Source organism: Mobula hypostoma, chromosome 27, assembly GCF_963921235.1.
Source record: "Mobula hypostoma chromosome 27, sMobHyp1.1, whole genome shotgun sequence".
Lineage (NCBI taxonomy): Eukaryota > Metazoa > Chordata > Chondrichthyes > Myliobatiformes > Myliobatidae > Mobula > Mobula hypostoma.
In genome coordinates, this window is record NC_086123.1 from 4,079,745 (window position 1) to 4,096,833 (window position 17,089).

Sequence of the window (17,089 nt, forward strand, 5' to 3'; positions counted from 1 at the left end):
GAAGTGTCTCGGCCCAAAACATTGACTGCTTATCCACCTTTGCAGACATTGCCTGACCTGTTGAGTTCCTTCAGCACTTTTTGTGTGTTACTTTGTGTTAAAACAAACACGTGTAGAACCTCTGCAAGGCAAGGTCAATTACCTAAACAGCAATGCCTTCTTGAGTGATGGTGACTGAGCAGCAAAGAAACAGGCCCTTTGTAAACATCCATCTACACTGATCCCCTTTGATCGGGGTGTAAGAGCATGAAGCAATGGCCTCTGCTGAAGACGGAATAAGATCATCAGGGGTACAAAAGCTCTTGTGGAATTCTGCAGGATCTTTGTAATCAATCCTTGTCTATTCGAAATAAAATGCTCTCCTTCCCCACCACACCGCCAGCTCTTTGGAAAACATACCATCTGAAGGGCAGGGGGGATTCAATCCTGATGCAAATTATATTATTGTTGCCGGGTTGTATGAAGAACAGGAATAGCAAGACTCACCATCCTTGCTGGGAAATATATCACCGGCACTTCATTGCTGCTGTGTCTAAATGCTGGACTTCTCTCCCCTTCAGCAGAGGGACTGCAGTTATTCAAGAAGGCAGTTGAAAGCCTTCTTCTCAAGGGCAGTTAGAAATAGGCATTAACTTGCCTCCTTGTAATGCCCAGATTCCAGAAAATTAAAAAGTTTAATAAAAAATCATTTAAGGGTGAGGCAAAAAGAAAAGACAGTAGTAAATGATGAAGTTGCTTTGATTCTGTAATGAAAATCTGTTGTGCTGCCCTCACCCTGTCTTTCTGTCTTTCAGGAGGGGCTGGGCAGTTTCTGCTATGTGCCATTCCTTTTCCTTAGCTTCCTCTTCGTCGTCTTTATTGGAATCTTCCTGCCCGAAACAAAAGGAAAGACCTTTCTTGAAATTTCCAAGGAGTTTCATAAGCAAAATTCCAGAGGGCTCAAGTAGACCGAGTGAAGATAAAGCAAAGAAACTACGTTAAAGTCTGTCAAAACATAAACAACCAAGGGTTCCTTTCTTAAAATAAGGATTTAAACGTTCAGGACTTGAGAGAGAAGAAAATTCATCATCTGGAGGCTGGTGAATCTTAGCAAGTCTGTACTGATGTGCCTCTGTGGAGGCTGATTTGCTGCACACGTCACTCGGGGTCACTTTGTGAGGTACCTCCTACACCTAATACAGTGGCCACTGAGGGTATGCTCTGCTGCTGAGCCCTTGCACTTCAGGGTTTGACAAGCTTTGTGTTCAGAGATGCCCTTCTGCACCGTCGTAGTGCATGATTATTGTCACCTTCCTGTCAGCTTGAACCAGTCTGGCCATTCTCCTCTCACCTCTCCCACTAACGAGGCGTTCTCGCCCGCAAAACTGCTGCACACTGGGTGTTTTTTTTTGTTTTCTTTCACACGGTTCTCTGTAAACTCTGGAGACTGTTTGTGAAAACCCCAGGAGATCAGCACTTTCTGAGATGCTCAAACCACCAGGCCTGGCACCAACAAACATTCCACGATCAAAGCCACTCAGATCACATTTCTTCCCTATTCTGATGTCCAGTCGAAACACCAAGTGAACTTTTTGACCATGTCTCCATGCTTTATGCACTGAGTTGCTGCTACTTGATTGGCTGATCAGATGTTTATGTTAATGAGAAAATGTGTCCAATGCAGTGGTGGCTGAGTGTACCTGTGGCAAAGATTGATCGACTTGAGGGATGTAGAGTTAGCACGAGAAAATAATACTGAGTGGAAAGATTAGCCTTGATATTTGACAGTGAGGTGTCTCTGGGCTACTTCTATTTCTGATGTCCAGTTAAATACTGGTGCTTAATATTTGGTCAGGCAGCATTTGTGAGTTAGAAAGAGAGGGGTTGTTTATGATCTGAAACATTAGCACAGACTTTTTTTTACCTAACCTGCTGAGTGTTTCCAGGATCTTTGGATTTTATTTCAGAATCATAGTATTGGTAGTTTCTTACTCAGTATTTAAACAATATTCTTCCCTATGCTTTTTTTTCTGCCTTCATGCAGTGTGGGGTAGAGTAGCTGATCTTTGCTGTTAGTTTTCTCTGTCACTGGGCAGGGAACCTACAGCAGAAACAGTTGTTGATAATCCAGGTCATATGTTCAAGTATCTGCAGATTAATTCATAAAATTGATCAAAAGAACCAACAATTGTCAGTGAAAACTGAGTTCATGCTTATACTTTATTGTCGCCAAACAATTGATACTAGAACATACAATCATCACAGCGATGTTTGTTTCTGCGCTTCCCGCTCCCTGGGTTACAAATATTAAATATTAAAAATAGTAAAAATTAGTAAATATTAAAAACTTAAATTATAAATCATAAATAGAAAAATGGAAAGTAAGGTAGTGCAAAAAAAACGAAAGGCAGGTCTGGATATTTGGAGGGTACGGCCCGGATCCGGGTCACATACCCTTATGAGAAATAATTTCCCAAAGTTTAGGCAGCCCCTAGGTTTCATATTTTTCCATTCCTGACAACTGTAAGCCAATTTCTCTGTACCTGAGAAATACTCATTTTCCACTACTGCCCATATCAAATCGCTCTACATACAATTGCTGTAATTCTTTCATTTCATTGTATACTCACTCTCATAAGTAAACTAATTGAATATATATGTATCATGTTATTCACAAGCACCACAGAACACTATTATTGCTATCTAGATAAATGTTTTACAAATGTACATCACATTTGCACAAATCAGGCCATCCATAGCCTGGGAACCTCTGTAGCTTTCGAACTTAATGACAGGAAATGCTGGAAATACTCATCTGGTTAGGCAATAATTATAATGGGGAATCCAAAGTCATGAAGGACTTCTTGACAATGATAGATACTAATCAAGAACCTATCAACCTCTGCTTTAAATATACAAATGACTTAGCTCCACAACCATCTGTGGCAATGAATTCCACAGATTCACCACTCTCTGGCTAAATAAATTCCCCCTCTCTGGTCTAAAGGAACATCCTTGTATTCTGAGGCTGTTCCCTGTGGTTACGGACTCTCCACTATTGGAAATTCTCTCTCCATGTCCACTCTATACAGGCCTTTCAATATTCAATAGGCTTCAGTGAGATCTCTCCACCTTCTAAACTCAGCAAATACAGTCCCAGAGCTATCAAACATTCCTCATCCATCAACTCTTTCGATCCTGGGATCAATCTTACAAACTTCCTCTGGACTCTCCGATGCTAGCTCATCTTTTTTTATATATGGGGCCCAAAACTGCTCACAGTATTCAAAATGTGGTCTGTCTAATGCTTTATAAAGCCGCAGCATTACATCCTTGCTTTTATATTCTAATCCTCTCAAAAAGAATGCTACCGTGGCATTTCCCTTCCTTACGCCTGCTAGTTAACCTTTCGGGAATGCTGCATGAGGACTCCCAAGTCCCTTTGCACCTTGATTTTTGAATTTGCTTTCCATTTAGAAAATAGTTTATGCCTTTATTCCTTCTACCAAAGTGCACAGCCATACATTTCTCTACACCGTATTCCATTTGCCACTTTGACCATTTTTCTAATCTGCCTTAGTCCTTCTGCAGACTCCCTGTTTCCTCAGCCCTACCTGCCCCTCCACCTACCTTTGTATCATTCACACACGTGGTCACAAAGCCATCAACTCTGTCACCCACGTCATTAATATATAATATGAAACACCGACCCCTGTGGAACATCATTTTGTCACTGACAGCCAACCAGAAAAGGCCTCCTTTATTCTCATGCTTTGCCTCCTACGAGTCAGCCAATCTTGTTATCCTTGCCAGTGTCTATCCTGTAATGCAATGGGCTCTTACCTTGCTTAGAGCCCCACCAGCGACAAAGGCATTCTCAAAATCCAAGTCAACAACATCCACTGATTCTCCTGTGACTTTCCTGCTTGTTGTTTCCTCAAAGGGATATCTCTGTTTCTACCTGCCCAAGTACACCTATCCTACTTTCAACAGTGTCCTCAGCATTGTGTTGTCAAAAAGAAGGGTGAGAGAGATGGCAGGTGTTTAGAAGACTCGTTGAAGATGAGATGGGCCATATTGTGCTCAATTTACATCTGGATTTGCACTCCCCGTTCCCATGCTGGCCTGGTGCAGATGCATGTGTCCATTTACATAGTCTGACTGACCCCACAGTGAGGCCACAACCCGAAATCCTGGAACTTTCTGATAGACCCTGAAAGGAGGCAAACCAATCAAAGTGCTTCCAAAGACCTCATCTTTTAGAATGTATTATTTTTAAATATCTCAGCAATATAGTTAAAAATGAAAACTTTTTCAGTATCTCTGATGTACAAAGTCACATAAAACATTAAATTATTTCAATGTTTATTAAATGCACATTCAAACATATCATTAAAAAGATAAAAATCAAGTACTGAAAAATAAATACAACTTGAAAAGATGATTTGAATCAAGAAAGCAAATAATCTTAGTGATGTTTTAATATTTAAATACATATTTTCAAAAAAGGTGAACAACTTGTAAGCTTATTTTTCAGATTGTATTAGTTGTTTTAAACTTTCGAATGTTTCAATGAAGTTGGGCAGCAGCTTGGAGAATGTTTGAGTGAGTTCAGTGAGGACAACTCAGTGTTCAGTCAGATAGGTGGACCCTTCAGCATAATACTTGGCAATTCAGCCCAAGACGTGGATACGCTGGCATCAGACACTAAGCTTGACGTGAGCTGATGATGGGGCCATGCGAATCCACGACATGCTAGCTGGGAGCATCTGTAGTTGAGTAGCTTGGAATCCACTGGCCACAGCTCAGCTCAGTTCACAATGATCTGCGACTCTCATACTTCTGGGATGCTGGGAGAATCTGTATAACAGCAGGAAAACCAATTGCTTCACAATCAAAATTTGACATTGAAAATGGTAATTCATTCTCTCCAAATGTAAGGACATTTATATGGTGCACAGTATAAAATACCAATAAAACTGTATAATATTATTTATACATTTTAAATTATGTAAGTTAAGCACACTTTAGTCTTCCTTGTGTTCTTTAAAGCATAGAAGCTGAATCATAGATTAGAAGACACAAGAGCATGGGAAAGAACCTCTAGTAGTGCTGTACATATAGATAATCTGTGAATGAAAAGTGGTGTTTAGTAAATAAGCCATTGCACTGAAGCATGCTGGAATTGTGAAGCTGAAGATGTAATTTTTCAACTTTGCCACCTTCCTGATTTATACCAATTGCTACTAAAATAGCCTTTGAAGAGCCTACCACATGTATCAATATCCTCAATGCCTGCATCAATAAATTATTGAAGTGCCTGTTGAAGTAATTGTAACATTAAATTATTTAAAGTATAATTTCTGAAAGGTTGGATATAAAGCCAACCTCTGAACAATGAACATATCAACTGAACAGTGTGAAATTAAGGAATATTTGTTAAAGTTTCATTTCCTTGTAACGATGCCAAGCACCAGTATTATAATAAAGTTAGGTTTTCTTTCCAATGAAGAGTATAATTTGTGACTTATCTTTTAATGGAAAAGCAGCTTATTTAAAACAAACAAGGATTTGCAGTGAAGGGATTGGGTGGTTGAAACAAATGCTGACTAGGTACATTGTGAAAGACTTGGAGTGATTTGGATCTTGTCAAACGTTCCTGAATAAGACTACCTCCTTTGCTACCACCTGAACCCTTTATATTTATTGCCGTCTTAGAAACTCCTGCCCCCAGGGGAGCAATATTGCCCACCCACCTTACTTGGGGAACAAGAGGTGTATGCTCAACATCCCATACAAACATACTTGATGCCATGGAAGCATCTTTTCACTCTGCTGCCAGCCATTTTATATGAGTGGGGAGAAAGGAGAGTGAGAACAGGAGGTTACGGTGTGAGCAAAAGGTGAAGAAATAGGAGACAGGATGGTAGAATGAAAGAGTCTGTGTGTGCGTATGAAAGAGAGAGAGAGAAGAACTGATTCTGCCAGCTGTAAGAGGTTTTGAGTAGGGTTTTGCATAAGCCATCAAACCAAATAAAACAACTCCGCTCAGTGACAACCGTTCAAAGATGAATAGATGAAATGTCGAAGATTGTGGAAGACGTGCAACATTCTTAGGACAAGAGAATTTGTTCTGCATTTGGGTGAGTCAAATTTGCCAGGCAACTAATCTTTGTTTCTTAGTTGTGTTTGCGATGAAAGCATGGTTCAAGGGGACAAGAAACAGATACAAAGGGGAGTCAATATTTTTGGATTGTTGAGCAATTTTTTCAAAGAGAAGAACACTCCACTGGCCAGCAATCTTGCTTGTGCAGCAGATGGGCCACCGTCAAAGGCAGGGCGCCGGGTGGGTTATTATTTTCTTGAAAAACACTGCACCAAACATTTTTATTTAGAGTTATAGTATGGAGTAGGCCCTCCTTGCTGTTCGAGCCACACCACCCCAGCAACCCCCGATTCAACCCTGGCCTAATCACGGGAAAATTTACGTATAATGACTAATTAACCTACCGACCGGAACATCTTTAGACTATAGTGTGAAAACTGGAGCACCCACAGAAAACCTGCGCATTCCACTGGAAGGATGTACAGATGACATCGGAATTGAGCTCTGACACCCTGAGCTGAATAGCATCACGCTAACTGCTACGCTGTTGTGATACCCCATTTACCATTCACTGTAATTTACAGACAACACCTTGTCGCAAAAACCTTGGCTGCACAAATCATTACATACCTCAGCGGTATATAAAACCAAATCCCATTCTCTCAATTCTCAATGATTTCAAGAGCTTTGTACTGAGAATGATGAATAGTCTGAAGACTTGCTGTTGCACACACACGTCAGATGGCTCTCAAAACGAAACTGCCTGAGAAGCTTTTACGTGCTTTTTGAAAATAATAAAATTCTTTGAAGACTGGAATGCCTCATTCAGTAATCAACTCAAGAATATTAGGCATGACATGCTATTTGTCAGAATTATTTGAAAATTTAATAAATTCAGTTTTCATTTGTAAGGAAATGATGTCAATCTTATCAAAGTCAAATCAGTCCTCTCCACATCTCTGTCCAAGTTAACCCTAAATGCAGTATTGGCTTTGAAGGAGTACCAGAAAGTGATCTTAAAGTACACTGTGCCCACCTGGGCAAGCTGCATAAAGACATGTCAGAGAGATCTCAGGATCTTCTCAATCCAAATTCCAGATTGGGTAAAAATCCATTCCTGAGCACTTGTAGTGAGGAATTAATAGGATGGATGGAGGAAGAACTGATCTCGCTACAAAATGACTGAGCTGAAGCCAAGGTTCAAAAAATCATAGACTTTTGGTTGCAGAAAGAAATCTCTGAACGTTATCCTGCACTGTGGAAAAAGTTCAAGATGGTCTTTATTGCCTGGTAGTGGTATGCAATTTCAGTGCAGTTGCCCAACTTCTTTCAAAGGAACAAAACAGACTGCAAACTACTGAACGTGGGGAATCTGAGACTTCTGAGTGACATTCAGCCTGATGTCGAGAGGTTGATATCTCTGCACCAAGCCCATCCATCTCATTGAAAAAGCAACAAAGTTGTAAATAGTCGGACTATTAATATACATTCACTGTGGAAGACACTAGCAGTGTGCCAGAGGTCCGTGAGTGTTAGGGAGCAGGAGTGAGTGCCATTGCTATTACAAAGGAAAAAGTACTAGGCAAATTTAAAGGTCTTAAAGTGGATAAGTCACCTGGACCAGAGGGACTACATCCCAGAGTCCTCAGAGAGGTTGCTGAAGAGCTAACAGAGGCCAAATCCGTGGGTATGTTTAAGGCAGAAGTTGACAGTTTCCTAATCAGTCAGGGCATCAAAGGATATGGTGAGATGTCAGGTGTATGGGGTTGAGTGGGATCTGGGATCAGCCATGATGGAATGGTGGAGCAGACTCGATGGGCTGAATGGCCTAGTTCTGCTCTTATATCTTATGGTTTAATTCCACAATTGTTGATGAAAATTGTTTTTACTGTAATTAAATAAAGAAATAATTTTATTTGTAGCTTGAAATGGATTTGAATAAATATTGCAATTGTTTGTCACTGCTTTGAATTTACCTTTCCTATTTTCTTTCACTATGCATTGTAAATCAAAATTCTTTATAGTTTTTATGTAATGGCCATAAAGGAAGAGGGGGCACAGGGGGACAATGTCTAGGAGCCAAGGGGATGGTAACCCAAAAGTTTGGGAACCACTGCTCTAAACTTTCATAGGGTCAGAGAATCATAGAAAGGTACACCCTGAAAGAGCTTCTTCAGCCCACCTAGTCCATGCCAAAGCCTTTTAAACTGCCTACTCCCATCGACCACAGCCCTCCATATCCCTACTATCCATGAACCTATCCAAACTTCTCTCAAACATTGAAATCGAGCTGACATGCACCACGTGCTGGCAGCTCACTCCACACTCTCACAACCCTCTGAGTGAAGAGGTTTCCCCTTAAACTTTTCACCTTTCTGACAAACAGACCCCAATCAGTTAAGTTAGACAACCTCTCCTCCTCCCCTCTCACCCTGAACACCGGCTTGCCTCAAGGCTGTGTGCTGAGCCCTCTTCTGTACTCCCTTTTCACCTATGACTGCGATCCTGGACATGGGATAACTCCATAATCAAGTCCGCAGACGACACCGTGGTGGTTGACCTGATCAGAGGGGATGACGAGACGGCCTACAGGGACGAAGTCCAGCACCAGGCCGTATGGTGTGCCGACAACACCCAGAAGGACTTCAGGCATGCCAGGAACCACACTCACGTCCCCATCTACATCAACGGAGCTGTAATAGAGCATGTATCAAGCTTCAAATTCCTTGGTGTCCACATTTCCGAGGATTTCACCTGGTCCCTGAACTCCTCCATCCTGATCAAAAAGGCACAACAGCACCTTTATTTCCTGTGGAGCATCAAGAAAGCTCACCTCTGTCCCAGGATACTGACGGACTTTTACCACTGTACCATTGAGAGCATACTCACCAACTGCGTCTCAGTGTGGTGTGGCAATTGTCCCGTATCAGACTGCAAAGCACTCCAGTGTGTGGTGAAAACTGCCCAGCGGATTATCAGCACCCAATTGCCCACCAGTATCTACTTTAAACACTGCCTGGGCAGGGCGAAAAGCATTATCAAGGATGCATCTCACCTTAACTATTGACTTTTCACTCTCCTCCCATCCGGTAGGCGCTACAGGAGCCTCCGCTCCCGCACCAGCAGGCACAGGAAGAGCTTCTTCCCTGAGGCTGTGACACTGCTGAACCTCACATCTCAGCGCCAAGCAGTATTGCACCCATATTGTACTGTCTCAGTACTTTTATATTTGTGTACTGTAGCGCTTACTTTTTATTCACAGTTATTTTATAAATAATGGTATTCTTTTGCACTTCTGGTTAGATGCTAACTGCATTTCATTGGCTTTGTATCTGTACTCAGCACAATGCCAATAAAGTTGAATCTAATTTAATCTAATCTAATTAACCCATGACCTCTGGTTATAGTCCCACCCAACCCCAGTGGAAAAACTCTGCTTGTATTTACCCTATCTATACCCCTCATAATTTTGTATCAAATCTCCTCTCAATCTTCTACGTTCTAAGGAATAAAATCATGACCTATTCAATTTTTCCTTATAACTCAGGTCCTCCAGACCCAGCATCGTCCTCATTTTCTCTGTGCTCTTTCAACCTCATTTACATCTTTCCTGTGGGTAGGTGACCAAAACGGCACACAGTACACCAAATTAGGCCTCACCGATGTCTTCTACAACTTCAACGCAGACATCCCAACCTGCAAAAACTCATTTCAGGGAGGTAGCAGCCCCTGCCCCCCCCCTCCGCAACCCCATATCCCACCCACCATGGTCGACCTCCAAGGGTGTATGTAATACTTTGTTTAGTGATTTTGTCTAATCTGTAAACCAAGTTGGGTATATGCAGAAACTGTGACATTAAAATATGTACTTATATTTTCGCGATTATTCTATTACAACTTTAAGCAAGTCTACAGGGGGTTTGGCCTCATCAAGTAGGACATCAATAGCGTAGCTCCTTGGCAGCCAGCCAGCTAGTTTAAATAACGTTGATGAACGAATGACACCTGTTAAACTCACCTCAACATGTCTCTTACATTTTAACCCACCATGGGCAATAGAAAAGTCACTGTTGCAAACAGTGCAGTGAGCAACACTGTCATCATTTTTGATGTCGACTGTAAAGCCCGTCCACAGAGAGAACTGATAGGTCTACTTAGCAGGGGTCCGCAATCGTTTTTGCACCGCAGACTGGTTTAATATTGACAATATTCTTGCGGACCGGCCAACCGGGGGCGAGGGTGCTAATCGCAGCTGGAGTATAGGAGGTAAGTCAATCGCATCATAACATTTTAAGTAACGTTTGGATATTAAACACACAGCGCATATTTTCCCCATATGAACATATAAAATCATTGCAACACACCAATATCGCTGAATCAGTGGGAGCCCTGGGCTTGTTTTCCTGCAACAACACGGTCCTATCGAGGGGTGATGGGAGACAGTGATACTCGAAGGGGGTTCCTTATGTCCAGTCTATTCCGCAATTTAGTTTTCGTTGCATTCATTGCAGAAAACTCCGCTTCACAGAGATATGTTGGAAATGCAGACATCCCACCTCTCCCGGAAGTTCCGGGAGTCTCCTGCATTTGGATAGTGGCTCCCTGATGCCAGAAATTATATACAATATCCCGGAAATAGATTTTTTTGAGAGGGAGAGCGAGCATCCTGATTGGTCTCTCTTCGTGCTAAGAGTGGTTCCCAACCACCGGGCAGTGAGGAAACAATATGATTTGGCGAATGAAACGGTATGAGTCAGCTGCACCTTTCGATGGGACCGTGTTGTTGCAGGAAAACAAGCCCAGGGCTCCCACTGATTCAGCGATTTTTGGTGTGTTGCAATGATTTTATATGTTCATACGGGGAAAATATGCGCTGTGTGTTTAATATCCAAAAGTTACTTAAAATGTTATGATACGATTGACTTATCACCTATACTCCGGTTGTGATTAACACCCCCAGCCCCGGTCGGCCGGTCCGCAAGAATATTGTCAGTATTAAACTGGTCTGCGGTGCAAAAACGATTGCGGACCCCTGCTAAGTAGACCTATCAGTTCTCTCTGTGGGCGGGCTTTACAGTCGACCTCAAAAATAATGACAGTGTTGCTCACTGCACTGTTTGCAACAGTGACTTTTCTATTGCCCATGGTGGGTTAAAATGTAAGAGACAGGTTGAGGTGAGTTTAACAGGTGTTATTTGTTTATTAGCGTAGCTAACGTTATTTAAACTAGCTGGCTGGCTGCTAAGGAGCTACTCTATTGATGTCTTACGTGATGAGGCCAAACCCCCTGTAGACTTGCTTAAAGTTGTAATAGAATAAACATGATAATATAATTACATATTTTAATGTCACAGTTTCTGCATATACCCAACTTGGTTTACAGATTAGTCAAAGTCACTGAACAAAGTATTACATACACCCTTGGAGGTCGACCTTGGGGGTGGGGGGATATGGGGTTGCAGGGGGCAGGGGTGCTACCTCCCTGAAATGAGTTTTTGCAGGGTGGGATGTCTGGAAATGGAAGCAACGTTTTCAGTGCTTCCGTGGCCATTTCAGGATATTCAGCCCTGTCTTTGATCCAGAATGCAGGCGGAGAAGTTATGTCAAACATACTTTTCAGCCCACCGTCATTTGCAAGCTCGAGGAGTTGATCTTTTTCCCGCGCTGACATGGATGATTCACCAGAGACATTCACTAATGGGTCACGGACCCATTCCTTTGCACGTCTCGGGTCACTGATGACCTTGCGTGCATTAAAATTCAACAGTGCGTGACAGGGAATGAGGAAAGGTGCAGCTGACTCATATGGTTTCAAATCGCCAAATCATATTGTTTCCTCACGGCCCGGTGGTTGGGAACCACTCTTAGCACGAAGAGAGACCAATCAGGATGCTCGCTCTCCCTCTCAAAAAAATCTATTTCTGGGATATTGTATATAATTTCCTGGCATCAGGGAGCCACTATCCATATGTGGAAGACTCCCGGAACTTTCAAGAGAGGTGGGGTGTCTGTCAACATAACATCCCATTCCTGTGCCGAGTACTTTGATTTATGAAGGCCAATGTGCCAAGAGCTTTCTCTGCAACCCTGTCTACGTATGACGCTACTTTCCATGAATTGTGGACTTGTATTCCCAGGTCCCTTTGTTCTACCACACTCCTCAGTGCCCAGCTCTTCACTGCGTAAGACCTGTCTTGGTTCTTCCTACCGATATGCAACACCTCGCACATGTCTGCATTAAATTCCACCTGCCACCTCTCAGCCCATTTTTCCAGCTGATCCAGATCCCTCTGCAAGCCATAATAGCCTTCCTCACTCTCCACTACAGCCCCAGTCTTGGTGTCATCTGCACATTTGCTGATCCAGTTAACCACACATCACCGAAATAGATGACAAACAACAATGGGCACAGCACCGATCCCTATGGCTCACCACTAGTCACAGGCTTCCAGTCAGAGAGCAAACCATATACTACATCCCTCTGGCTTTTCCCACGAAGCCAATGTCTAATCCAATTGACTAGCTTACCTTGAATGTCAAGCGTCTGAATATTCTTGACCAACCTCTCATGCGAGACCTTGTCAAATGCTTTGATAAAGTCCATGTAGGCAACATCCGCTTTCTTGGTAACTTCCTCAAAAATCTCTATAAGATTGGTTAGACATGACCCAGCACAACAAAACCATGCTGACTCTCCTTAATCAGTCCATGTCCATCCAAATATTTATATATCTGGTCCTTAGAATACTTTCCAATAACTTTCCCACAACAGATGTCAGGCTCACTGGCCTATAATTTCCTAGTTTATGTTTAGACCCTTTCTTCAGCAGTGGAACAACATTAGCTATTCTCTAATCCTCTGGTACTTCTCCTGTTGCTAAGGATGATTTAAATATCTCTGCTAGGGCCCCAGCAATTTCTGCATTTGCCTCACATAGGGTCTGAGGGAACAGCTTGTCAGACCCTGGGGATTTATCCACCCTGATTTGCCTCAGGACAGCAAACACCCCACCCTCTGTAATCTGCATCGGGTCCATGTAGTTGATGCCACTTTGCCTCGACAGACTCGGTGTTGTCTCCTGAGTAAATATGGATGCAACTAATTTATTTAAGATCTCCCCCATCTGTTTTGCCTCCACACATGGATTACTGTTCAGATCTTACAGAAGACCAATTTTGTCCCTTACAATCCTTTTACTCTTAACATATGTGGAGAATCCCTTAGCAATCTGCTTCACCTTGTCTGCCAGGGCAATTTCATGCCGTCTTTTAGTCCTCTTGATTGATTTTTTAAGTTTTCTCTTGCATTTCTTATACTCCATAAGCACCTCATTTGTTCCTATCTGCCTACACCTGCTCAGCACCTCCTTTTTTTCTCCTAACTAGGGCCTCAATATCTTTTGAAAACGAAGGTTCCCAACACATGATCCTTATCTTTTATTTTTATAATTGCAGACAAGCTTTGTACTCTCAAAATTTCACGTTTGAAGGCCTCCCACTTGCCAAGTACATCTATGCCAGAAATCAGCCCGTCCCAATCCACACTTGCCAAATCATTTCTGACACTCTCAAAATTGGCCTTTCTCCGATTTATAATCTCAACCCATGGACCAGACCCATCTCTTTGGATACTTACTTTGAAACTAATGGCATTGTGTTTACTAGATGCAAAGTGTTCCCCTACACAAACTTCTGTCACCTGCTCTGTCTCATTCCCTAACAGTAGATCAAGTATCTCTCACTGGGACTTAAACGTACCAATTAACGAAACATTCCTGGACTCATTTGACAAACTTGATCCCATCTAGTGCTTTTACAGTATGGGAAAAAGCCAGGAGGGGCATGAAAAGGCCTTGGCAAGTAGAATTAAAGAGAATCCAAAGGCATTTTATACATACATCAAAAGCACAAGGATAACTGGGGAGAGGGTAGGACCATTCAACAATAAATGCTTAGATGTGGAGGATGTGGGTGAGGTCATTAATGAGTACTTTATATCAATATTTACCAAGGAGAAGGACGTGGAGGATGGGGTGATCAATGCTGAGTGTATTGATATGCTAGGGCACTTTGACGTAAAGGAAGAGGTAGTGCTAGGGCTCTTAAAGAGTATTAAGGTGGATAAGTCCTCAGGACCTGATGGGATGTACCCCAGGTTATTGAGAAAGGCAAGTGAAGAGATTGCTGGGGCTTGACCAATATCTTCATTTCCTCTCTCGCCTGAGGCAAAGGTCACGGAAGGCTGGCAAGTAGCTATTATTGTTCCATTTTTCAAGAAGCAATCCAGGGATGATCCTGGAAACTGTAACAAGTGAGTCTCACATCAGTGGTAGGGAAGTTATGAGAGAGAATTATTAGGGATAGAATTTATGAGCATTTGGAGAACCATGGCCCAATGAGGGAGAGCCAGCAAGGCTTTATGTAGGAAAGATGTGTCTTCCTAACTTGATTGAGTTCTTTGACACGGGTGATTGATGAAGGTAGAGCTGTGGATGTCTATATGGATTTTAGTAAGGCATTTAATAAAGCTATTCATGGGAGGCTCATCCAGAAGATTAAGATGCATGGGATCCATGGTGAATTTGCCATTTGGACTTGGAATTTGTTTACCCAAAGAAGACAGAGGGTAGTGGTTGAAGGAACCTATTCTAGCTGGAGGACTGTGAAACTGGCTGATTAGTGATAGCCAGCATGGTTTCATTTATGGGAGATCATGTCTCAAAAATTTAATATAATTTCTTGAGGAGATATGATGAGAACAGGGCAGTGAATATAGGACTTCAGTAAGGCTTTAGACAGGGTCGTGCTTGGTAGGCTGATCCATATGTGATTTGGGGTGAGGTAGAAAATTGGAAACAATTAGCTTTAGTTGACTAAAGTCTGTAACAGATTGTAAACTGCAGGGATTGGTGGTGGGTCTCCTGTTGTTCACCATGAGGTGGAAGAGAATGAAGGCAGCATGATGAGTTAGTTTGCAGGTGATACCAAGACTGGTGATGTAGTGAACGGCGAAGGAGGTAGTCAGAGTTTGTAGTTGGATTTAGATTGACTGGGAAGGTGAACAAGGAAATGAATTTCAGACTTTATCTCAAGCAGGATGCATTTTGGATGGATGAATCACCTCAGGTTATTAGGGAGCAGCAAGGCTCTGGGGAGAGTTAATGAATAACGAAACTATAAAGTACAAAGTCTACATCACGGGTTCCAATCACACGCAGCTTCGTAGCAGAATCATATTTGAAAGAAGTAAAGAAGTAGAGTTGTGAACAGTCTGAAGGACATCGTCTTTGATCGCGTTGGTTGCTGACGCCATCTTCTTCTCTAGATTAATGTGACAGAGCAAGTAATACCATGATGGAACCAGGACCAGTAAAATGAGCTGGGATTACCAAGCCACCTTAGTTAGCTCCATCGCTGATTTAGTTATCACTCCCAAAATAATGGATCATTTTAATGAAACAGTTTGGGAAATGTTTGATACAACATTCAGTGTGACTGCATGGAGATTTGTGAAACACTTCACCGTGCAGTTTTTTTCTTTGCTCTTCACAGTGACTGTATGATCATTTATTTGAGTAGAGGAGCATCTAAAACCCTCAAAATGAGTTATATATGAGAGTATGGCCCCTGAGAGCTGTGAAACCAAAGTACCTGGCCAAGAAAATTTGGACGAAGGGAGTTGCCAGTGTTCCTGAAATTGACCTTTCAATGGCCCACCCCCAAGAGTTAGGAGACCACGTCCCTTCCTGTGATGAATATTTTTGTGTTGAGAATGGAAGCTGTAATAGGCTCCTGACTGCGGTGTGTGAATGAGACCCAAAATGTCTGCCCAGTAGGGATCAGCATGGTTGCATTGTGGTTAGTACAACACTTTGCAGTACAGGTGTCACAGGTTCAATTCCTGCCACTGACTGTAAGGAGTTTGTACGTTCTCCCTGTGGCCGTGTGGGTTTCCTCAGGGTGCTCTGGTTTCCTCCCACAGTCTAAAGGCATACCAGTTGGTAGGTTAATTGGTCATTTGGGCTAATATTTGTATTCAGCCCTGTCCTCTCTAATCCCACCACCAGAATACCACTTTATATTCAGTCCCATCCTCTCTAATCCCTCCACTGGAATACCACTTTATATTCGGCCCCATTGTCTCTAATCCCACCACCGGAATTCCACTTTATATTCAGTCCAGTCCTCTCTATTCCCTCCACTGGAATACCACTTTGTATTCTGCATGGTCGTCTCTAATCGCTCCACTGGAATACCATGTTGTATTCAGTCCCATCCTCTCTAATCCCACCACCGGAATTCCACTTTGTATTCAGCCCCGTCCTCTCTATTTTCACCACCGGAATACCACTTTCTATGGTTGTATCTATTTAAAGCATTTCTACTTCTGCTTAACAGTTTTAGTAGACGGAGTTAGTTGGGTGACTTCCAATGTTATCATGGAAACCATTGCTTTTTCCATATCTACACAAAATAAAAACAAAGTAATTTCCAGTGGAAAGCCTATTTTTGTCCTGTCTGTAATGATGAGAATAGGTGGGAAGGATGGAGCACGTGGAAGTGGCAGACCTTTGATCTATTTGTTCATGAGTTGTGAACATCTCTGGCAGTATTGGCATCTAATGTCCTGGAAGGGTAAATTGAATTAAAATAGCTGCCAAGTTTTTGACTAAACTTTTAATTTCTAAAGAGGACGGATGACTATTTCCCGTATGACGGAGCTTCTGATGTGATAGATAAAGTGGGGCTGGAGCTTCTGATGTGATAGGTAAAGTGGGACTGGAGCTTCTGATGTGAGAGATAAAGTGGGGCTGGAACTTCCGGTTGTAACAAGAGCAGCACCGAGATGACTCAGGTTCACGTTCACGTTCACATTTATTTATCACACGCACTTGGAAACGTATGGCAAAATCTGTCACTTACGTTAACAATCGATGCACCCAAGGGTGTGCAGGGGTGTTGCCACACATTCTAGCTCGAATCTATTTTCTGATGCAAATATCT

General features: G+C 42.4%; 1 protein-coding gene across 4 annotated transcripts in view; it reads left to right on the forward strand.

The window, feature by feature from the left end:
- Nucleotides 1-5,477, forward strand: part of LOC134338562 (solute carrier family 2, facilitated glucose transporter member 11-like) — a 40,983-nt gene extending 35,506 nt beyond the window's left edge. For all 4 annotated transcript variants that reach the window (XM_063034475.1, XM_063034477.1, XM_063034473.1 and 1 more), the window contains one exon: nt 795-5,477. In XM_063034475.1, the coding sequence (XP_062890545.1) occupies nt 795-947 (153 nt within the window). In that variant the 3' untranslated portion in view covers nt 948-5,477. The remainder of the gene's footprint in view (nt 1-794) is intronic.
- The last annotated feature ends 11,612 nt before the right edge of the window (nt 5,478-17,089 follow it).